This window comes from Physella acuta, unplaced genomic scaffold, assembly GCF_028476545.2.
Source record: "Physella acuta isolate Inbredline_101_S28 unplaced genomic scaffold, ASM2847654v3 ptg000200l, whole genome shotgun sequence".
NCBI classification, from domain to species: Eukaryota; Metazoa; Mollusca; class Gastropoda; family Physidae; genus Physella; species Physella acuta.
The window spans coordinates 714687-740882 of NW_026731719.1; the positions used below are offsets into that span (position 1 = coordinate 714687).

General features: G+C 40.7%; 1 protein-coding gene across 4 annotated transcripts; it reads left to right on the plus strand.

The window, feature by feature from the left end:
• The first annotated feature begins 1742 nt into the window (after positions 1 to 1742).
• On the plus strand, positions 1743 to 25323 carry LOC131937074 (abdominal ganglion neuropeptides L5-67). Of its 4 annotated transcripts, none has more exons than XM_059294265.1 (5): positions 1743 to 1835; positions 2351 to 2524; positions 23573 to 23733; positions 24076 to 24223; positions 25103 to 25323. In XM_059294265.1, exons 3-5 carry the CDS (start codon positions 23583 to 23585, stop codon positions 25149 to 25151), a joined length of 348 nt encoding a protein of 115 aa, XP_059150248.1. In that variant the 5' UTR covers positions 1743 to 1835; positions 2351 to 2524; positions 23573 to 23582; the 3' UTR covers positions 25152 to 25323. The 4 variants fall into 4 exon arrangements, with proteins under 4 accessions (XP_059150248.1, XP_059150246.1, XP_059150249.1 ...); XM_059294263.1 differs by having other exon boundaries at positions 1745 to 1887; XM_059294266.1 differs by having other exon boundaries at positions 1745 to 1887; positions 2351 to 2520.
• Positions 25324 to 26196: the final 873 nt, after the last annotated feature.

Sequence of the window (26196 nt, forward strand, 5' to 3'; positions counted from 1 at the left end):
CAGATAGATGGTACCTCATCAAACTAGACCAGATAGATGGTACCTCATACCACTAGACCAGATAGATGGTACCTCATCAAACTAGACCAGATGGATGGTACCTCATACCACTAGACCAGATAGATGGTACCTCATACCACTAGACCAGATAGATGGTACCTCATCAAACTAGACCAGATAGATGGTACCTCATACCACTAGACCAGATAGATGGTACCTCATCAAACTAGACCAGATGGATGGTACCTCATACCACTAGACCAGATAGATGGTACCTCATACCACTAGACCAGATAGATGGTACCTCATCAAACTAGACCAGATGGATGGTACCTCATACCACTAGACCAGATAGATGGTACCTCATACCACTAGACCAGATGGATGGTACCTCATACCACTAGACCAGATAGATAGTACCTCATCTAACTAGACCAGATGGATGGTACCTCATCTAAGTAGACCAGATGGATGGTACCTTATCAAACTAGACCGGATGGATGGTACCTTATACCACTAGACCAGATAGATGGTACCTCATACCACTAGACCAGATAGATGGTATCTCATCTAACTAGACCAGATAGATGGCACCTCATCAAACTAGACCAGATGGATGGTACCCCATACCACTAGACCAGATATATGGTACCTTATACCACTAGACCAGATGGTACCTCATACCACTAGACCAGATGGATGGTACCTCATACCGCTAGACCAGATGGATGGTACCTAATCAAACTAGACCGGATGGATGGTACCTTATACCACTAGACCAGATAGATGGTACCTCATACCACTAGACCAGATGGATGGTACCTCATACCACTAGACCAGATAGATGGTACCTGATACCACTAGACCAGATAGATGGTACCTCATCTAACCAGACTAGATAGATGGTACCTCATCTAACTAGACCAGATGGATGGTACCTCATCAAACTAGACCAGATAGATGGTACCTCATACCACTAGACCAGATGGATGGTACCTCATACCACTAGACCAGATGGATGGTACCTCATACCACCAGACCAGATGGATGGTACATCATCTAACTAGACCAGATAGATGGTACCTCATCAAACTAGACCAGATGGATGGTACCTCATACCACTAGACCAGATAGATGGTACCTCATCTAACTAGACCAGATGGATGGTACCTCATCTAACTAGACCAGATAGATGGTACCTCATACCACTAGACCAGATGGATGGTACCTCATACCACTAGACCAGATGGATGGTACCTCATCTAACTAGACCAGATAGATGGTACCTCATCTAACTAGACCAGATAGATGGTACCTCATACCACTAGACCAGATGGATGGTACCTCATACCACTAGACCAGATAGATGGTACCTCATACCACTAGACCAGATAGATGGTACCTCATCTAACTAGACCAGATGGATGGTACCTCATCTAACTAGACCAGATAGATGGTACCTCATCTAACTAGACCAGATGGATGGTACCTCATACCACTAGACCAGATGGATGGTACCTCATACCACTAGACCAGATAGATGGTACCTCATACCACTAGACCAGATAGATGGTACCTCATACCACTAGACCAGATGGATGGTACCTCATACCACTAGACCAGACGGATGGTACCTCATACCACTAGACCAGACGGATGGTACCTCATACTCCACGACCCCGCCTGCGACTCACCACCGTCCCAGAATGCGCGTGAGTTTTGCTCACGAGCTCCACCCTCACGTCCCGCCCAGGTTGTAGATAAATGGGGGGTGCGTGATGCGAGTTTGAAAGTGTGCAGATCATTTCAAATTTTCCATTGAGGACAATTTTTCCGTAGGAGTTAACTTATAGTTAGAGTATCTTTTGTTTCGTCTACTAGCCATAGGTGTGTGATTCGGGTTTTTGCCAGTTTGAATTCCATTACAGCCGTTACAGCCGTTACAGCCGTTACAGCCGTTACAGCCGTTAGCGTCCGCGAAACTTCCCTTCCCGACGGTGACGTAAAGGTTGTATGAGGAAATCAGAGATAAACGCGGAGAATAAACCTAATTGGCCGAGTCGTAATTTGAATAATTGTAATACCAAACATACACTGGCTGTCTTCCTAACTATACATTATTCATACAAGTCTGACCAGCTGAGAAACGGTCGCCTATTCGACTTCGATCTGTGCGCTATAATTGCCGGTCTTTTAAATGTATTCACTAATTATGGTATCGTAAGTCCCTCATCTTTGATCCAAACTCCGACCATATAAAGCCGGCCATCTCTAGACCTCGGCCAGTCTGATCCGCGGGAAATAAGTTTGAATAAATTTGATTTGGGTTTAAATTTTTGTCTTCATTCAGTCTAAGTTTAGGCCAGATCAAGAACTTTAAAGCACCGAAAAATAAAAACTTGAAATCACGAAGTTGAAACTATCCAGGAACATTGTTTCGTTGACCAGCAGTTGGTGGACACCTCGGCTCAAATTTTAAAAACTGACACACTCGAGAAGCCAGGCAACAACTCTTTTAACGTAGGTAAGTGTACTTCATTACATCGACTAGTTACAATACACTTTTTAACGTAGGTTAGTGTACTTCATTACATCGACTAGTTACAATACAATTTTTAACGTAGGTAAGTGTACTTCATTACATCGACTAGTTACAATACACTTTTTAACGTAGGTTAGTGTACTTCATTACATCGACTAGTTACAATACAATTTTTAACGTAGGTAAGTGTACTTCATTACATCGACTAGTTACAATACACTTTTTAACGTAGGTAAGTGTACTTCATTACATCGACTAGTTACAATACACTTTTTAACGTAGGTTAATGTACTTCATTACATCGACTAGTTACAATACAATTTTTAACGTAGGTTAGTGTACTTCATTACATCGACTAGTTACAATACACTTTTTAACGTAGGTTAGTGTACTTCATTACATCGACTAGTTACAATACACTTTTTAACGTAGGTAAGTGTACTATATTACGTCGACTAGTTACAATACACTTTTTAACGTACTGAAGTGTATGTTATGGCATCAAGCTATGAGGTAATGTGTATTTGATGAAGTGATAATGTTAGGTAAGTGTATGTGATCACATAAAATATCTAAGATACATCACATCATATATCTAAAATACAAGCTATGAAGTAACACATCATAAATCTAAAATACAAGCTATAAAGTAACACATCATATATCTAAAATACAAGCTATGAAGTAACACATCATATATCTAAAATACAAGCTATGAAGTAACACATCATATATCTAAAATACATCGAATGAAACAAGTAGTTGCAGCGACACCAGTATTAAAATGATAGGATTTAATGGTAGTATAGAGGAATTACTTTTATCGCCCTTAATTATTTTTAGACATTTACACCTTTATTGCATACAGATGATGGATTGTAGTAGTGGGAACAAATTCTAAATTGAGATTTTGAAAAATTTAGATGATTTTCGTAAATTTAGATTTGCAATCCTGTCCGTCTGTGTGTGTGTGTGTGTGTGTGTGTGTGCGTGTGTGTGTGTGTGTGTGTGTGCGGGGATAGAATAAAGTCTGAGGAAATATTTTAAGAGGGTTTTATCAATGCGTTACCAATCCTATATTTTTTGAACGTGTGATCTTGTTTTCTAAAACTGTTATTTAAATGTAAACAATGCCTGCGCAGTATTTCTTGGATCATATTTATCATATTTAAAAGTGACCGGTTAAAAAAAATACAAATATCTGGTCATACAAACCAAATCATAACTCCTGAGGTCGTAGAGTTACCCGCGGGGGTCACTAATCATAGGCGTTATCTTCGGGAAAACATCGGAATTGCTTAGAAGTGACCGGTTCCAATTCACAATATAAACATTGTTAAATTGGTGAAAAATTATGAATATTTGCAAAACAGATTTTAGGATACTTTGGCTCTGTACATCTGGCTCATGTTTTCCATACACCTGAGTAAATGAATCGGCCATATGAAAAAAATATCGGTCAGCTTCTATTCGCACGGTGAGGGCAAACAAAGTGTCCACGAGTGAAATTCTCCTTATATGAGCTATATAGTGAAAACATATTTTGTGTGGTCGTAGAAAAGCCTATTGATGTCAGAAAAAACTCGCTATCTCTAGGAAAAATCTGTAAATCGGTCAAAACTGACTAGTCCTATTTCCCTATACAAGCATTGTAATTTATGTGAAGCACACGGTATTTTCAACAAAGATTTAAGGGCACTTAACCTCTGTGCATCGGGCTAATTTCTTGCATACACCTCGATAGACGGCTAGGCCGTATGGAAACCTATCAGTCAGCTTTAGTTGAGAGCTAAAACAAATTACCGCCAGTGAAATTATCCTTATATAAGTTATATAAAAAATTGCCTAACGAACCATTGGCTCTTGATATTTTGTGAAGTCGTAGACCTACCCTGGAGGATAAAAAAAAATCTTTATGTCCGTCGGAAAAATCAGCTAGGGCGGTTAGATTTGTCCAGATGCCGTATTCTCTTATATAAGCATAGCATTTTTTTTCGTGAAAACAAGGATTACATCATTCGGTCTATGTACAAGGAGATAACTTTCTAAAGTATTTTTTTTTTCAATTATTTTATTCTAATTTCAACAAAAACAGAAAATGACGAAGTATATCATTCGTTTAAGTAAAAAAAAATAGGCAGTAATTTAATGAATGTTTATAATTCAATTGTAGGAATTCATTTTCAAAGTCAATGTAATATAATCTATGAGCTATACTATCAAGGAAACCTCTTTTAATCACCTCTTGAGTAATAAATAGCGAACATTCCATCAATTTCTCTGTAAATATAAAAAATACTTTTTAAACTTAAGCATTCCACATAACATCCAATCACTAATTAATTAATCATTCAAACTCTCAAATGTTTTTTACTTTCTCGAATACGAAGTTTCGAGGAAGTTTTGTAATGGTCCTAAAAATCTAAAATCGAGATTTTCACAAATCTCGGCGTTTTACTCCTCCCTGAGTCGGAAAAACATAGTTTTGCAATTTTGTCCGTATGTATGTGTGTATGTGTGTGTGTGTGTGTGTGTGTGTCTGTGTGTGAACACAATAACAGCTAGGTTGATGAAATTTCATGCATAAGTATTATATCAAATGTTTAGTACTATATCAATTTTTCAGTGATTTCCGGTAACCGGAATCGGAACTTATTCTACTTTGGTTTTTGAAAAGCCTATAACTTGAGTAAGGTTTTACATAGATAAACGGAATTAACATATACATAACATATCTAATTCTCTACCTTCTGACAAATGTTGAGTCATTTCTGTTGAGCGGAAGTAGTACTTAACGCTTTTTTCGATTTCTCAAAAAAAAAAAAAAAAAAAAAAAAAAAAAAAAAAAAAAAAACTCATGAATTTATAAAGTACGAATACTCCACACTATTAAACACATATTGTTTGCCATTCACTTGGTGTGCAATTCTTTTTTTCTACGAGATTCTATTCTATTTTATAAAAGTTTAAGCATGTAAAAGCTGATTAAAATGATGTCCATATCCCGAGTTGCCAATCCCGTAGTGTTATATAAGAACATTCGAGAAAGTTTATCGCTCGTCCGTTTCGATGTATGATGACAGACACTGACGACTGACGACAGACAGAAGAAACAAGTTCAATAAAAGCTTGAAAAAAACATTTCTATAGCCCGATTGCACTAAAAGTCTCATCCCCATTACTGTTAGAATATTCGAGAAAGTTGTGTAGATATCAATTCCGTTCTATGTTGTATTAGCCCATTTTTCTGTCAACAGGATTTAACCTTAATCCTCACTTATCCGTAATCCAGTTTTGACTCTCGAGTGTTAACATGCTAGATTGCAAGTTAAATATCACTGTAACCTAAGACGTTAACCTAGATTTACAGTAACCAAAGCTCTAATCCAGAGTAACCAACGCTCTAATCCAGCATAACCCAAGCTCTAATCCAGCGTAACGGCTCTAATGTGAGTAGAGCTAAAGTTGTTCTAAATAAGTGGACAATTGTATTGAAGTGTTGAATTTCTGGGGTATGTACACAATGTGGATCTAGATGTAACACCAACATTTGAAAGAATGAGTGGCTTCTTGTTCTATTGAACTGTTTTTATAGAGGTGGTAGAGGACTATTTGGTGGTAGAGGACTATTTGGTGGTAGAGGACTATTTGGTGGTAGAGGACTATTTGGTGGTAGAGGACTATTTGGTGTTAGAGGACCATTTGGTCCCTGCGAACTGGGGACTGTGGACTGGGGTTATGAAAACACGTCCCCCATTTTTACTTTCTCGTATATACGTAGTATAGAGAAAGTATTGTAATCGTGCAAAAAAAAATCGAGATTTTTACAAATCTCGACGTTTTACACCTCACTGATACGGAAAAACATAATTTTGCAATCTTGTCCGTATGTCTGTGTGTGTGTGTGTGTCTGTGTGTCTGTGTGTCTGTGTGTAAACACGATAACTTGAGTACTGTTACAGCTAGGTTGATGAAATTTCATATATAAGTATTATATCAAAATCGTAGATCCGTATCAACTTTTGAGCGATTTCCGACAACCGGAAGTGGTACTTTTTCTACTTTGAATTTTTCAAAAGCATATAACTTGAGTACTATTTCAGATAGAAATTTCACATGTAAGTAAAAGATCTAATTCTCTACCTTCTGTTAAATTTTGAGTAATTTCCGTTGACCGGAAGTAGTAATTTACGCTACTTCCGATTTCTCAAAAAACTAATGTAAATTTTTAAAGTACTAATAATATTGCGCACTATTACGCACATTTTGTTTCGGCGTTTGTTTGGTGCGCAATGTTTTTTCTATGAGATTCTATTCTATTTTTAAAAGTTTAAGTAATTAAAAATCATGTCTACATTCCAAGTTATATAAGAATATTCGAGAAAGTTTAGGGGAGATCACTCACGGTTTATTATGGTTGCACTCAATAAGCGAAGATTAGAACAACGGCGTCAAGTGAGTTAAGATTAGATGAGCACATGGATGGAAGCTGCCGTCAACCGCGAGAGAAGAGCTTCACCAGGCGACAGCTACAGCAGGATTGTGTGGCAACTGGTTTGTATTCAGGAGAAGCGGAGTTGGACTGAGCCGACCTTGTAACGATTTGTCGGTTGTTTGTTTGCTGATGTGAGCTATCCGGGCTGGGGGAGGGGATGAGTGTAAATTGTGTGAGGCTGTCAGTTGAAACTGTGCAGCAGTCAAAGGTCACGTGACTCCGATAAGACGTGAGTTATGAGACAAAGACATGAGGTAGGAGACAGGAGACAAAGACAGACTATTGCTAATATAACCCATGCTGTGAAATTGTCAAGTTGAAACAAGCAAACTGCCCCCAATCTAAGACCTGCCGCCACCAGCTAAGTTTATATCTTGAAACAAAAACTTTCATCATTTCAACGCAAATAACAGCCTAAATGTTGTGTAAATAAAATACGACAGTACGACTTTTGTAATATTATTTCTCTAAATGCGTATCTGTAAAGTGATATGTTCTTTGTTTTGGGTTTTTGGAAAAGTGCAATAGGGTCCGGCTTAGTTTACGGAAAATTTGCGATTCGTGGTAAACAAATAGGTCATGTGATTCATCAGTCACTACGTTAGGTTGAATGGTGGTGGTGGTGGTGAATTTTACTTTAGACTGCGCCCTTTCGATGTGTAGCCCATACAGTCGTGTTAAAATTTTAAAATACCATTTTATTTACCCGCGAACAGATTTCAGCTTGAAATAATCTGTTTTTCTTTTTTACTTTCTGGTATATACGAAGTATAAAGAAAGTATTGTAATCGTGCAAAAAAAAAAAATCGAGATTTTTACAAATCTCGACGTTTTACACCTCACTGATACGGAAAACATAATTTTGCAATATTGTCCGTATATCTGTGTGTGTGTGTCTGTCTGTGTGTCTGTGTGTCTGTGTGTAAACACGATTACTTAAGTACCGTTACAGCTAGGTTGATGAAATTTCATATATAAGTATTTTATCAAAATCGTAGATCCGTATCAACTTTCGAGCGATTTCCGATGACCGGAAGTGGTACTTTTTCTACTTTGAATTTTTCAAAAGCCTATAACTTGAGTACTATTTCAGATAGATAAATAAAATTTCACATGTAAGTAAAAGATCTAATTCTCTACCATCTGTCAAATTTTGAGTAATTTCCGTTGACCGGAAGTACTAATTTACGCTACTTCCGATTTCTCAAAAAACGCACGTAAATTTATAAAGTAATAATAATATCCCGCACTATTATGCACATTTTATTAGGCGTTCACTTGGTGCGCAATTCTTTTTTTTTTACCAGATTCCATTCTATTATAAAAAGTTTAAGTAATTAAAAATGGATTACAAATATTGTCTATGTCCTGAGTTGCCATCCCTCGTAGTTTTATATTAGAATATCCGAGAAAGTTTAGGGGAGATCACTCCCGGTTTATTTGTAGTTAAATTACCGATTGAAAACATCTAACAGATTAGGTAACTTGAAAAAGTTCCGCTAAGACCCCCTGAACAAGAGACACGATCAGCCTGGGGAAGCCCACCACTGGGACCCAACCACTGGGACCCAACCACTGGGACCCAACCATTCGGACCCAACCACTGGGACCCAACCACTGGGACCCAACCACTGGGACCCAGAAACCCTCGACAACTTCCCGAAGTTTTCTCTCGGTGTAAGAAATGGTGCAGTAATTTATACAACTTTCATTCATAGATTTGTTTCTTAAAATTTCAAAGTGCGATACAACGAGTAGCACAAACAACACCATCACCATCACCAACACCAACACCAACACAATCACCAACACAATCACCAACACCATCACCATCACCAACAACAGCATTCCATCCTGAATCACAGTACATCGTAAATATTTTAATGGGAGGGATGTTTCGCAACATACTGGGCGTAGGTGAAGTAGAATCACCGCAGATAATCATCAACTGCTTACATATCTGGCTTTTGATTGCCGAGATGGAACTGATTCTACATGCATGTCATCGCCACGGTCCAGTGAATTTCAGCAGACGTAAGAAAAAAAAACTACATCCGGGTGGAGCCGTAATTCAACACCCCACCTCTTACGTCACAGTCGCACCTGAAACAATGCGGGGAGGAATTTTTTAATTTCAGAAACAGGATCTTGTCTTGTTGTTTGTAACATTGTTTGTAACATTGTTTGTTATTGTGAATACTAGACGAATGCTATTTTTGTCCTAAGTGTCAGTTCATTTTTTCACTGTAACCAGTGGCTACTGTAACCAGTGGCTACTGTAACCAGTGGCCACTGTAACCAGTGGCTACTGTAACTAGTGGCTACTGTAACCAGTGACTACTGTAACCAGTGGCTACTGTAACCATTAACCAGTCGTACTAAGATTCATTGTCGTATGCGAGTTTCAATTCACACTGAGCGATATAACACGACATATTTTCACATCACAAACATCGTGTCACACATCACACACATTACACACATCGTGTCACACATCACACACATCGTGTCACACATCACACACATCGTGTCACACATCACAAAAATCGTGTCACACATCACACACATCGTGTCACACATCACACACATCTTTTCAGACATCACACACATAACAAACATCGTGTCACACATCACACACATCGTGTCACACATCACACACATCTTGTCACACATCACAAACATCGTGTCACACATCACAAACATCGTGTCACACATCACACACATCTTGTCACACATCACAAACATCGTGTCACACATCACACACATCTTGTCACACATCACAAACATCGTGTCACACATCACACACATCTTGTCACACATCACACACATCGTGTCACACATCACACACATCTTGTCACACATCACAAACATCGTGTCACACATCACACACATCGTGTCACACATCACACACATCTTGTCACACATCACACACATTACACACATCGTGTCACACATCACAAACATCGTGTCACACATCACACACATCGTGTCACACATCACACACATCTTGTCACATATCACACACATTACACACATCGTGTCACACATCACAAACATCGTGTCACATATCACACACATCGTGTCACACATCACACACATCTTGTCACATATCACACACATTACACACATCGTGTCACACATCACACACATCGTGTCACACATCACACACATCTTGTCACACATCACACACATCGTGTCACACATCACACACATCTTGTCACATATCACACACATTACACACATCGTGTCACACATCACAAACATCGTGTCACACATCACACACATCGTGTCACACATCACACACATCTTGTCACATATCACACACATTACACACATCGTGTCACACATCACACACATCGTGTCACACATCACACACATCGTGTCACACATCACACACATCTTGTCACATATCACACACATCGTGTCACACATCACACACATCGTGTCACACATCACAAACATCGTGTCACACATCACACACATCTTTTCAGACATCACACACATCACAAACATCGTGTCACACATCACACACATCTTGTCACACATCACAAACATCGTGTCACACATCACACACATCTTTTCAGACATCACACACATCACAAACATCGTGTCACACATCACACACATCTTGTCACACATCACAAACATCGTGTCACACATCACAAACATCGTGTCACACATCACACACATCTTTTCAGACATCACACACATCACACACATCTTGTCACACATCACACACATCGTGTCACACATCACACACATCGTGTCACACATCACACACATCTTGTCACATATCACACACATTACACACATCGTGTCACACATCACAAACATCGTGTCACACATCACACACATCGTGTCACACATCACACACATCTTGTCACATATCACACACATTACACACATCGTGTCACACATCACACACATCGTGTTACACATCACACACATCGTGTCACACATCACACACATCTTGTCACATATCACACACATCGTGTCACACATCACACACATCGTGTCACACATCACACACATCGTGTCACACATCACACACATCTTGTCACATATCACACACATTACACACATCGTGTCACACATCACAAACATCGTGTCACACATCACACACATCGTGTCACACATCACACACATCTTGTCACATATCACACACATTACACACATCGTGTCACACATCACACACATCGTGTCACACATCACACACATCGTGTCACACATCACACACATCTTGTCACATATCACACACATCGTGTCACACATCACACACATCGTGTCACACATCACAAACATCGTGTCACACATCACACACATCTTTTCAGACATCACACACATCACAAACATCGTGTCACACATCACACACATCTTGTCACACATCACAAACATCGTGTCACACATCACACACATCTTTTCAGACATCACACACATCACAAACATCGTGTCACACATCACACACATCTTGTCACACATCACAAACATCGTGTCACACATCACAAACATCGTGTCACACATCACACACATCTTTTCAGACATCACACACATCACACACATCTTGTCACACATCACACACATCGTGTCACACATCACACACATCGTGTCACACATCACACACATTTCACACATCACTTACATCGTGTCACACATCACACACATCGTGTAACACATCACAAACATCGTGTCACACATCACAAACATCGTGTCACACATCACACACATCTTTTCAGACATCACACACATCACACACATCATGTCACACATCACACACATCACACACATTTCACACATCATGTCACACATAACACACGTCACACTCGTCGTGTCACAATTCACACACATCGTGTCACACATCACACACATCGTGTCACACATCACACATCACACACATCGTGTCACACATCACACACATTTCACACATCGTGTCACACATTACAAACATCACACACATCACACACATCGTGTCACACATCACACACATCGTGTCACACATCACACACATCGTGTCACACATCATACACATCACACATATCGTATATCACAGTGCTACAGAATCGGAGTTTTCATGCGACACTGTTAACTAGTATAGCAAGAATTAAAGAAGAAAGCTTAAAATATGCCACACACACATATACAAAAATACACACACACACATACACCTACACAAACACACAGGGCTTGATGGAAATGATTTTTGTCCACTTTCATTTGAAACACGCCGCTCTTCATTTCCGCTGTGTTCACATTTCCGGCACCGGCGCAACAATGGTGCGCAGCGTCACTCGTCCAGGCGACGTACTGACATCAAAGGGCAGATAATTTAATGGGAGACAATTCGTACGAAAAGGGAAATAACCGACTGCCGTAAAAGTACGCTTCTACCAGCCTCTCCACGAAAACAATCTGAAATATTTTAGAATTGTCCAAACGTGACTAAAACTCTGTCATTTCAAATATTCATGAGTATCTATCTAGCCATATATGTATGAGTATCTATCTAGCCAGATATGTATGAGTATCTATCTAGCATACATATATATGAGTATCTATCTAGCCCACATATGTATGAGTATCTATCTAGCCAGATATGTATGAGTATCTATCTAGCATACATATATATGAGTATCTATCTAGCCAGATATGTATGAGTATCTATCTAGCCCACATATGTATGAGTATCTATCTAGCCCACCTATGTATGAGTATCTATCTAGCCCACATATGTATGAGTATCTATCTAGCCAGATATGTATGAGTATCTATCTAGCCCACATATGTATGAGTATCTATCTAGCCCACATATGTATGAGTATCTATCTAGCCAGATATGTATGAGTATCTATCTAGCCCACATATGTATGAGTATCTATCTAGCCCACATATGTATGAGTATCTATCTAGCCAGATATGTATGAGTATCTATCTAGCCCACATATGTATGAGTATCTATCTAGCCCACATATGTATGAGTATCTATCTAGCCCATATATGTATGAGTATCTATCTAGCCCACATATGTATGAGTATCTATCTAGCCATATATGTATGAGTATCTATCTAGCCAGATATGTATGAGTATCTATCTAGCATACATATATATGAGTATCTATCTAGCCCACATATGTATGAGTATCTATCTAGCCCACATATGTATGAGTATCTATCTAGCCAGATATGTATGAGCATCTATCTAGCCCACATATGTATTGGTATCTATCTAGCCCACATATGTATGAGTATCTATCTAGCCCACATATGTATGATTATCTATCTAGCCCACATAAGTATGAGTATCTATCTAGCCCACATATGTATGAGTATCAATCTAGCCAGATATGTATGAGTATCTATCTAGCCCACATATGTATGAGTATCTATCTAGCCAGATATGTATGAGTATCTATCTAGCCCACATATGTATGTATCTATCTAGCCAGATATGTATGAGTATCTATCTAGCCCACATATGTATGAGTATCTATCTAGCCCATATATGTATGAGTATCTATCTAGCCCACATATGTATGAGTATCTATCTAGCCCACATATGTATGAGTATCTATCTAGCCCACATATGTATGAGTATCTATCTAGCCCACATATGTATGAGTATCTATCTAGCCAGATTTGTATGAGTATCTATCTAGCCAGATATGTATGAGTATCTATCTAGCCCACATATGTATGAGTATCTATCTAGCCCACATATGTATGAGTATCTATCTAGCCCACATATGTATGAGTATCTATCTAGCCAGATATGTATGAGTATCTATCTAGCCCACATATGTATGAGTATCTATCTAGCCAGATATGTTTGAGTATCTATCTAGCCAGATATGTATGAGTATCTATCTAGCCCACATATGTATGAGTATCTATCTAGCCAGATATGTTTGAGTATCTATCTAGCCAGATATGTATGAGTATCTATCTAGCCAGATATGTATGAGTATCTATCTAGCCCACATATGTATGAGTATCTATCTAGCCCACATATGTATGAGTATCTATCTAGCCCACATATGTATGAGTATCTATCTAGCCCACATATGTATGAGTATCTATCTAGCCCACATATGTATGAGTATCTATCTAGCCCACATATGTATGAGTATCTATCTAGCCCACATATGTATGAGTATCTATCTAGCCCACATATGTATGAGTATCTATCTAGCCCACATATGTATGAGTATCTATCTAGCCCACATATGTATGAGTATCTATCTAGCCCACATATGTATGAGTATCTATCTAGCCCACATATGTATGAGTATCTATCTAGCCCATATATGTATGAGTATCTATCTAGCCCACATATGTATGAGTATCTATCTAGCCCACATATGTATGAGTATCTATCTAGCCCACATATGTATGAGTATCTATCTAGCCCACATATGTATGAGTATCTATCTAGCCAGATTTGTATGAGTATCTATCTAGCCAGATATGTATGAGTATCTATCTAGCCCACATATGTATGAGTATCTATCTAGCCCACATATGTATGAGTATCTATCTAGCCCACATATGTATGAGTATCTATCTAGCCCACATTTGTATGAGTATCTATCTAGCCCACATATGTATGAGTATCTATCTAGCCAGATATGTATGAGTATCAATCTAGCCAGATATGTATGAGTATCTATCTAGCCCACATATGTATGAGTATCTATCTAGCCAGATATGTATGAGTATCTATCTAGCCCACATATGTATGAGTATCTATCTAGCCAGATATGTATGAGTATCTATCTAGCCAGATATGTATGAGTATCTATCTAGCCCACATATGTATGAGTATCTATCTAGCCCACATATGTATGAGTATCTATCTAGCCAGATATGTATGAGTATCTATCTAGCCCACATATGTATGAGTATCTATCTAGCCCACATATGTATGAGTATCTATCTAGCCCACATATGTATGAGTATCTATCTAGCCCACATATGTATGAGTATCTATCTAGCCCACATATGTATGAGTATCTATCTAGCCCACATATGTATGAGTATCTATCTAGTTAATATTAGGTCCTGACCAATTGACTCTCGGTCACTACATCATGGAATATATTGTTAAGTAGTGTTCTAGGGTCTTATAATATTATATATATATATATATATATATATATATATATATATATATATATATATATATATATATATATATATATATATATATATATATATATATATATATAAATATTTAATCGACCCCTGATTAAAATTTGCATTGTGCACCTGTTCTCCATCAATGACTTACCCTTGGTATGAAGGAAAAATATATTTTTAAAAAAGAAAATTTAAACACAAATGCGAGATTTTATCCGGGTAGATCGACAGGCCAACCCATCCCTGCACAGACTCACGACATAACTGGAGCATTGAAGCAGGGAAACAACATTTGTCTCCCCTCCCTCAGGGTAAGAGCCCAGAAAAAAATTCAAATAATGCTGTCACAACATTTGCTGACACTTTGATCTGACATACCAACCTCTGGTTGTTAATTGCTGTCACAACATTTGCTGACACTTTGATCTGACATAACAACCTCGGGTTGTTAATTGCTGTCACAACATTTGCTGACACTTTGATCTGACATAACAACCTCGGGTTGTTAATTGCTGTCACAACATTTGCTGACACTTTGATCTGACATACCAACCTCTGGTTGTTAATTGCTGTCACAACATTTGCTGACACTTTGATCTGACATACCAACCTCTGGTTGTTAATTGCTGTCACAACATTTGCTGACACTTTGATCTGACATACCAACCTAGGGTTGTTAATTGCTGTCACAACATTTGCTGACACTTTGATCTGACATACCAACCTCTGGTTGTTAAATACTGTCACAACATTTGCTGACACTTTGATCTGACACACCAACCTAGGGTTGTTAATTGCTGTCACAACATTTGCTGACACTTTGATCTGACACACCAACCTAGGGTTAATGTAGCCAGCAGGTCTAATTCAAAAGTTTGAAATGAAAAAAATTGTCTCAATAGATTATCAACGTGTGGGAGGTCAAACGGATCCAATAGTTGTCAAGTCAGTTCTCTAATCTTACTCGTCAGCTCCGTCACGTGGTGGTGTATGTCAGGATGACATCTGTCACGTGATGGTGTATGTCAGGGTGACATCTGTCACGTGGTGTGGTATGTCAGGATGACATCTGTCACGTGGTATATGTCAGGATGACATCTGTCACGTGGTGTGGTATGTCAGGATGACATCTGTCACGTGGTGTATGTCAGGATGACATCTGTCACGTGGTGTATGTCAGGATGACATCTGTCACGTGGTGTATGTCAGGATGACATCTGTCACGTGGTATATGTCAGGATGACATCTGTCACGTGGTGTGGTATGTCAGGATGACATCTGTCACGTGGGTTCCGCTGTGAAAATGTGAAACTTCCGGCCAAGATGTGTGGCGACCAGGCTAGCTTGTCAAGTCGTCTTACAAACATCTAGCCATAGAGTATTACAATCATTTGGCAATAGTCTTACAATCATGTAATAATAGTTGATTAGAATTAATGTAATCTTCACTACTTTGTCTGTCTGTCTGTCTGTCTGTCTAAAATGTACACCGGACCCCCCTCTCCCCCCCCCAACAGTGAGAGCCACAATGAGATGGAGAGAATCCTGTTAACGGTCAATTTGTGGTCAGCACGTGAGGCGGGGGAGGGGGGGGGGGGGGTCAAACAAGATTACATTCATGCAGGGGTCAGAGGTGACGGGGTCACACGAGTATGATTAATACACTCATCTCAAACACCGACAGACAGACAAACAGGTGAGCTCAATAGACAGACAATTTATCAGCTGTTTCAACCTGAGTGTTTGTTGTTTGATGAAATATTTTATGTGTTCATTTTTTCTCGTTTGGTCATTTGTTTTGAATGTATGCACATGTTGGGGGTTGGGGTGGGGGGTGAGGTGAGGTGGGGGGGTGAGCAGTTCAGTACGTGAGGGTGTGTCGCCTGATCAGCACGTGTGTGTCGAGTTTTTCAACGTTCCAGCACAGCGGCGATAGAATGGCAGACCTTCCCCCTCCCACGTGTAATGACTTGATTCGCATGTCAAATAAAACAATCTATAAAACCACGACTACATGGGCTGACATAGAATTCAAATAGGGGATAAATCCTCGCGTAAAAAACGCGGCAACTCTGTAGATAAAAATATTGGCCAGACTTAGTGGACGTATTGTGCATACACAAGTCTCGGGACAAACAGAGTTGCCGGTCGTGGAGAAATATTGTCTTTGTTTAGCGTGGCTGACTGCTTCGTGCCACGAGAGGGGCCAGTTAAGGCCACTGGTTTATAGGCGGCTGGTGGGGCCCAACATGGCCAAATGAGGCCACCTTTTTGGTTACATGATTCATGAGGACGGGATTGAAAGTTGGATGGAATATTAGTGTACACAGTAGGCCGTGGCTCATATCGGCTCCAGGCTATTGGCTCTCCATCGCGGGCCGCAGCTTTTTTTAAGATGCTTAACAGATTGCAATCAAATCGCACAATACGTTTCATAAATGTAGGCAGACATGTAATATAGACAGATTATGAAGGAAGACAGATAATATAGACAGTTCACGAAGACAGTTAATACAAGCGGGAGTGATCTCCCTAAACTTTCTCGCAAATTTTATATAAAGGTTAGGGGAGGGGGGGGAGGGGGGGCACTTCCAGGCCGACCAGGCTTTAGTTATACATTTTTAAAAATACAATTTTTAAATTACTTACATTTTATAAATTACATAACATTTCGTACAAATTGAACGCAATCAGCGTGTGTATAACAGAGCGGAAAATTAGTACTGCTTTCTTAAATTCTTTATTGAGAAATTGGAAATAGCGTAAAGTACCACAACCGAAAATCACTACGCACTATTACAATACTTCCTATAGACTTAGTAAACGAGAAAGTTACAGACACTTCAATTGATATTGATCAGTCTATGATGGTAGGACAACTCCAGTTTGGCTGTTGTAGATCTAGGCTAGGTCTGTGTAGCGCTATCTAGCCCAGTCAGCTGTTGCTTGCACAAGATGCTGTCGACTGATGCGCATGGTAGATGGAGTAGTGGATTTTATGCAGCAGACGTATAAGATGAGAACGACCATAAGTGTTCAGTCCTTGATACAAGATGACGTCAAAGATTTACAGGACATAAAAATATAAGTGCTAAAAATCATTAAAAGTTAATCTCGTAAAGTGAGATAACTGTTAATCTCGTGACGTCACTGTAAACGTGAACCTCGTGACGTCACTGTAAACGTGAACCTCGTGGCGTCACTGTAAACGTGAATCTCGTGGCGTCACTGTAAACGTGAATCTCGTGGCGTCACTGTAAACGTGAATCTCTTGACGTCACTGTAAACGTGAATCTCGTGGCGTCACCGTAAACGTGAATCTCGTGGCGTCACTGTAAACGCGAATCTCGTGGCGTCACTGTAAACGTGAATCTCGTGGCGTCACTGTAAACGTGAATCTCGTGGCGTCACCGTAAACGTGAATCTCGTGGCGTCACTGTAAACGTGAATCTCTTGACGTCACTGTAAACGTGAATCTCGTGGCGTCACCGTAAACGTGAATCTCGTGGCGTCACCGTAAACGTGAATCTCGTGGCGTCACTGTAAACGTGAATCTCTTGACGTCACCGTAAACGTGAATCTCGTGGCGTCACCGTAAACGTGAATCTCGTAGAGTGAGATCACTGCTACTCCACGTACCCCCCCCCCCCCCCTGTTTGCACTAATGGCTACCGGAAGGAAATGAAATTTAGCCCCAGGGAGGGAGTGGATGAAGATCGAATCACCCCCCCCCCCACCAGATGGGTCAGCTTTAGTTCCAGGATATTCTTGTATTGAGCTAGTCGGTACTAAAGACGCCTAATTAGCCAGATGTACTGCCAGATTTCTTGGAGGTTTTGTCAAAGTTCAAAAACACGTTCAGCCAAAGGTGCGTGGCGCCTAGTGATGGAATAAATAGCACGGAATGTGCGGACCTCTATATATGGTTAAGCTTTATGAGCTTAAATGTACCCTGAGCTCTATGAGGTTAACCATACCCTGAGCTCTGTGTCCTACATGTCCTGTGTCCTACATGTCCTGTGTCCTACATGTCCTGTGTCCTACATGTCCTGTGTCCTACATGTCCTGTGTCCTACATGTTCTTTGTCCTACTTGAGCGTCTCCTTAAAACTAAGCCCCTTTGTAGTTTTGAGATTAAAGAATTGAAGAAAAAAACGAATTTGATTTTTATCAGTTATTAAAAATGTGATATTTCTACCAAATCGTTCTAATTGTGTGTAACAATCATACAATCAACCAAATTATGTATCAATCATACAATATTCGATTGTTTAACAAGCAAATGCATGTGAACATGACATCCAGTATATGACAGACTGACATCCAATGTTTGACATCTGCTCATTTAGGATTTAGACTCTTAAAGTTGTTTTAAGGATATCTTCAAGTCAGTGGGCGAATAAACATTTAATCTCTTAAGTTACAAGAGTTGTAAATTATAAAACCTCGAACAAATATCACAAAACATTACACTTCGCACTACGTCACACCACATCGTGGAAAACCTCAAAACACCCCACCCCATCCTAAAACACGACACCCCATCCTAAAACACCACACCACATCCTAAAACACCTCACCCCATCCTAAAACACCCCACCCCATCCTAAAACACCCCACCCCATCCTAAAACACCCCACCCCATCCTAAAACACCCCACTCCATCCTAAAACACCCCACCCCATCCTAAAACACCACACCCCATCCTAAAACACCCCACCCCATCCTAAAACACCCCACCCCATCCTAAAACACCCCACCCCATCCTAAAACACCCCACTCCATCCTAAAACACCCCACCCCATCCTAAAACACCACACCCCATCCTAAAACACCCCACCCCATCCTAAAACACCACACCCCATCCTAAAACACCCCACTCCATCCTAAAACACCCCACCCCATCCTAAAACACCCCACCCTAAGACGAGGTACACAGTCATGTACAATCTGAGTAGCAAACACAAGCAAACACAAGCAAACACAAGCAAACACAAGCAAACACAAGCAAACACAAGCAAACACAAGCAAACACAAGCAAACACAAGCAAACACATTCAAACACAAGCAAACACAAGCAAACACAAGCAAACACAAGCAAACACATTCAAACACAAGCAAACACAAGCAAACACAAGCAAACACAAGCAAACACAAGCAAACACATTCAAACACAAGCAAACACAAGCAAACACATTCAAACACAAGCAAACACAAGCAAACACAAGCAAACACAAGCAAACACAAGCAAACACACAAGCAAACACAAGCAAACACAAGCAAACACGAGCAAACACAAGCAAACACAAGCAAACACAAGCAAACACAAGCAAACACAAGCAAACACAAGCAAACACAAGCAAACACAAGCAAACACAAGCAAACACAAGCAAACACAAGCAAACACATTCAAACACAAGCAAACACATTCAAACACAAGCAAACACAAGCAAACACAAGCAAACACAAGCAAACACATTCAAACACAAGCAAACACAAGCAAACACAAGCAAACACAAGCAAACACAAGCAAACACAAGCAAACACATTCAAACACAAGCAAACACAAGCAAACACAAGCAAACACAAGCAAACACAAGCAAACACAAGCAAACACAAGCAAACACAAGCAAACACAAGCAAACACAAGCAAACACAAGCAAACACAAGCAAACACAAGCAAACACAAGCAAACACAAGCAAGCACAAGCAAACACAAGCAAACAAAAGCAAACAAGCAAACACAAGCAAACACAAGCAAACACAAGCAGGGGCAAGCCAGAGGTCTAAGGTTCAAAACTTCTTTCTGTCACGTGATCAGGTTCAGTGAGATAATGAAATGACGTCATTGATCTGCAACGGTTAGTCACCGTTTCTCAGCAGACGACTTGGTAGCTCCACCATCGTCTGCCCGCTACCACTGACAGCTATTATCTCTGACAATATCATGAAGACTCGCCTGATATCCTATAGTCTTTTAATCTCGGACCATCGCGTGTACGGCCCTATCGACCAAACTTTAATCACCAATTCTCGACTGATGCTGGGTTGGTGGTCTTCGGGGGAGAAGTTTCTGGATTTTTTTTTCACCTTCAGATTAATTTTTCACGGAGAAAAAAGTATTTGAAAGTTTTTTTCTTTACTTCAGTCAAAATCTTGATGTGAAACCCATTCATAAAAAAAATGTGTCAATGTCTGGTACCTGACTCAGTACCATCCAGGTGTTTACGTTATAGGTGGCTAGAGCCGGCCCACAAACTAGAACCTTCTGCTCTAGATGGCCCACAAACTAGAATCTTCTGCTAAAGATGGCCCACGAAATAGAAAGCTCTGCTTTGTGAAAACCCTTAGGATCCCTGAGAAAACCCTGTGAAAACCATGAGAAAACCCGAAGAAAACCCGCGGAAACTATGAAAAACCCCAGAAAAAACCCAGACAAAACCCCGAGGAAACTCTGAGGAAACCTGCATCTCAACTATTCCCATCCCTCACGTAGGTTTGGACTACCCCCAACCTGAGCCCCACCACCACCCCGAGCCCCACCCACCCCGGCGCCCCACCCATCAACAAAAGACTAAATAGAATCTTTTTGACAGCTTTTTATCCTGTCAAGTTGTCTTCTGATGTCGATGTTTTGTTGAAGGATATTTTTTTGAAGTCAGCTTTGAACGCGGAGAGCTTTGAAATCAATTAATGAGTTCTGATTCACGGCCAGTACAAGTGGTAATCAATTCATCAGTCGGGAATCACGTGACCGTTGAAAACTCAACTCAAATATCTGGAGTGTAAAACCTCTTGTTGAAAATTGTTGACAATTTCTTCCAGCCATTTTTCAGCCAAGCTTGAAACGTTTCTCGGTGCCCAGAGATTTCTTTGTTTCCTAGGTAGGGATTTAGTCGAGCTGATTCTAAAAATGTAGATTAAATCGTACTTCTGAATTAAAATTTAAAGTCATAAAAACCAATCAGTTGGCTACACATTACACAAACTGCCAAAACATCTTACATCAGCCACGATACACTAGCTACGATACCGCGGCTTCTATATTCTATCTTCGATACAAAATGCTACGATACAGAGGCTACGATACGTCAGCTACGATACACCAGCTACGATACTTCAGCTACGATACACCATTTACATTCATTGGCGCTATTTTATCGAAGGCTTCAATTAAAACATCTTTATCAATTCAATTCCGATAGTTACAATGTAAAAATAAGTTAATTAACATTTCATTAACCTTTAATTAACATTTCTTATTTTGTATCAGTTCACGGAGTTTCAGTTGTCTAGTGTTGCAAGAAATTTGAGTCGCCCGTTCAGATAGTTTAATTATGGTTCTGTATTCTCGAAGTTATTGATGTTTAAAATTTCATCCAACTATTCTCTAATTGATTGAGGTTGGGGCAGATTGGATGGGCCTAGGGCCTAGTTCAAGATGTCCAGACACTGTTTGTTCGCCGTCAGTTTTACAATGCTTTATTTGGTTCGCTTTTTTTAAAAAGAAAAATCAGTTTTTTTTTGCTTGATTACAAAATTTAAAAAAAACAGCAAATAACCAAAATGATTGTGCTAAAATCGAATATTGGCGTGTGGATTGATTTGTTGTAATGCAAATATTAGAATAAACCAATTTTAACACTCGCAAAATGTATGAATTAATGCTAAAGATGTATTGTATTATTTAGTGAAACGTGAATGATGGTAGGTACAGGTGTGTGATAATAAGGTGTGTGATGGTACAGGTGCAGGTATGTGATGGTACAGGTGTGTGATGGTAAGGTACAGGTGTGTGATGGTACAGGTGTGTGATGGTAAGGTACAGGTGTGTGATGGTAAGGTACAGGTGTGTGATGGTAAGGTACAGGTGTGTGATGGTAAGGTACAGGTGTGTGATGGTAAGGTACAGGTGTGTGATGGTAAGGTACAGGTGTGTGATGGTAAGGTACAGGTGTGTGATGGTACAGGTGTGTGATGGTAAGGTACAGGTGTGTGATGGTAAGGTACAGGTGTGTGATGGTAAGGTACAGGTGTGTGATGGTAAGGTACAGGTGTGTGATGGTAAGGTACAGGTGTGTGATGGTAAGGTACATGTGTGTGATGGTAAGGTACATGTGTGTGATGGTAAGGTACAGGTGTGTGATGGTAAGGTACAGGTGTGTGATGGTAAGGTACAGGTGTGTGATGGTAAGGTACAGGTGTGTGATGGTAAGGTACAGGTGTGTGATGGTAAGGTACAGGTGTGTGATGGTAAGGTACAGGTGTGTGATGGTACCTGTGTGTGCTGGTGCAGGTGTGTGATGGTAAGGTACAGGTGTATAGTAGAGATGTTTCTTAATGTAAACAACCAAACATTAGCCTGTACCCCCAGCATCACGTGATGTTATGTTTGTTGCCCGCAGACCTCTAGAGATGATGACGTCACAGATGACCCTGGTGGCCTGCTGCCTGCTTGTTGTGGCCTTGACCGTCAGCTACTGCAACGGTCAGACCAAGAGAATCAAGTGGCGACCTCAGGGCAGGTTCGGCAAGAGGACAATGTCAAGGTCGCCTTTATTTTTAGGTCAGTATCACGTGACTGATAGATCAATGTGTCAAATCAAGACGTGGACATCGAACGTGACAACAAAAGGACATGATAATGACACTTAGGCAACAGTATCTGAACCCGCACAGCACAAGCCCCATGTTCTGCAAGGACTATACTCTAACTGGGTTGTGTTTTTTCTTTGAATGTCTGCAGACGATGAGATTTTCTCAGATTTTGTTTTTTATGTCAGCAGACGATGAGATTTTCTCAGATTTTGTTTTTTATGTCAGCAGACGATGAGATTTTCTCAGATTTTGTTTCCTTATGTCTGCAGACGATGAGATATTCTCAGATTTTGTTTCCTTATGTCTGCAGACGATGAGATATTCTCAGATTTTCGCACCAGCCGAGCCCTGGACATCCCCGTGGAACAATTTTTCTCAGTCCAAAAGCTGGCTCAGATGGACACAAGACCCAGGCTCTGCTCCGTCACAGGCATCGAGGGGTATCCGCTCTGTGAGAGGTGGGTGCACACCGCATTATGTACACACCACATCATGTACACAACACAACATGTACAAACCACACCATGTATACAACACACCATGTACACACCATGTACACACCACACCATGTACACACCACAGCATGTACACACAATGTACACACACCATGTACACACCACACCATGTACACACCATGTACACACCACACCATGTACACATACCATGTACACACCACACCATGTACACACCCCGAACACACCATGTACACACCGCACCATGTACACACCATGTACACACCACACCATGTACACACCACACCATGTACACACCATGTACACACCACACCATGTACACACCCCGAACACACCATGTACACACCGCACCATGTACACACCATGTACACACCACACCATGTACATACCACCTGGTGTGTACATGGTCTTTACTTGTCTAAATTCCGTGTCACGTTTAGCGTCAAGATAATTGTCACGTTTCGCCTCAAATGAATTACATAGATGGTAGCGCATGCGTGTTTAGCTGTGTAGGACTTTGTGCCTCGTCATCGGGAATACAACCAGACGTACACGGTTGGTTCAGTGACGTCTTAAAGCACAGTCAGACGTATACGGCTGGTTCAGTGACGTCTTAAAGCACAGTCAGACGTATACGGCTGGTTCAGTGACGTCCTCAAAAGCCAAATTCAACAGACGCTCCTAAATGTACACATGTGTCACATACGTACACACCACGTACATACACGAACAAACATATGCGTGCACGCCCACACGTTTAAACAAACGCACATACACACACACGAGCACACACACTTAGGTACACATGTGTAGTACACGTTTGTAGCACACATTCTTACACACACGTTTCTTGTGTTTTTGCAGTTTGGTATCAAGCAGCACAGATTCCCAAGAATTGGGCAGCAGCAAATGACGCGCCACACTCAGGAGACCCACTCAGGAGACCCACCTGTCCCACAGTCCAGCATCCCCACCCCAGGTCTCTACCTGACGTGCAATAGCCGCACCTGACCAGACGTCTCTTGTTCAACTTGGGATTAGGAACAAACTTAGCTCTTATGAAATGATTAAATTTTGATAGGAAATCTGAAAGAAAAATTGTTTGTCTTTTGACTCGCCAACAAGTTTATGATACTAAAAGGAATACATGGTGTTTAGATGCACTGACCACTTGTGACGTGGTGCACTGAACAGTGTGATGTGGTGCACTGACCAGTGTGACGTGGTGCACTGACCAGTGTTATGTGGTGCACTGACCAGTTGTGACGTGGTGCACTGACCAGTTGTGACGTGGTGCACTGACCAGTTGTGACGTGGTGCACTGACCAGTTGTGACGTGGTGCACTGACCAGTATTATGTGGTGCACTGACCAGTTGTGACGTGGTGCACTGACCAGCTGTGACGTGGTGCACTGACCAGTTGTGACGTGGTGCACTGACCAGTATTATGTGGTGCACTGACCAGTTGTGACGTGGTGCACTGACCAGTTGTGACGTGGTGCACTGTACCAGTCTACATTATAGCTGGCGTAACTTGATCAGTCACAATTTGACAACTTGCACAACCCCTCCCCCCCCGCTATCGTCACAAGCCCACACCAGCTAGTGTGACGTCATTGTGTTGGTGTTGTGTGGGTGTTGTGTGGGCGTTGTGTGGGTGTTGTGTGGGTGTTGTGTGGGTGTTGTGTGGGTGTTGTGTGGGTGTTGTGTGGGTGTTGTGTGGGTGTTGTGTGGGTGTTGTGTACGTTTTGTGTGGGTGTTGTGTGGTAGGTGTGGGTGTTGTGTGGGTGTTGTGTGGGCGTTGTGTGGGTGTTGTGTGGGTGTTGTGTGGGTGTTGTGTGGTAGGTGTGGGTGTTGAGTGGGTGTTGTGTGGGTGTTGTGTGGTAGGTGTGGGTGTTGTGTGGGTGTTGTGTGGGTGTTGTGTGGGTGTTGTGTGGGTGTTGTGTGGGTGTCGTGTG

Excerpts from the sequence above, each read along its gene's own strand:
- LOC131937074 (XM_059294265.1), top strand. The coding sequence starts at position 23,583 with ATGATGACGTCACAGATGACCCTGGTGGCCTGCTGCCTGCTTGTTGTG. Across the intron at positions 23,734-24,075 it reads AAGGTCGCCTTTATTTTTAG|ACGATGAGATATTCTCAGAT; the intron begins GTCAGTATCACG and ends TTATGTCTGCAG. Across the intron at positions 24,224-25,102 it reads GGGTATCCGCTCTGTGAGAG|TTTGGTATCAAGCAGCACAG; the intron begins GTGGGTGCACAC and ends GTGTTTTTGCAG.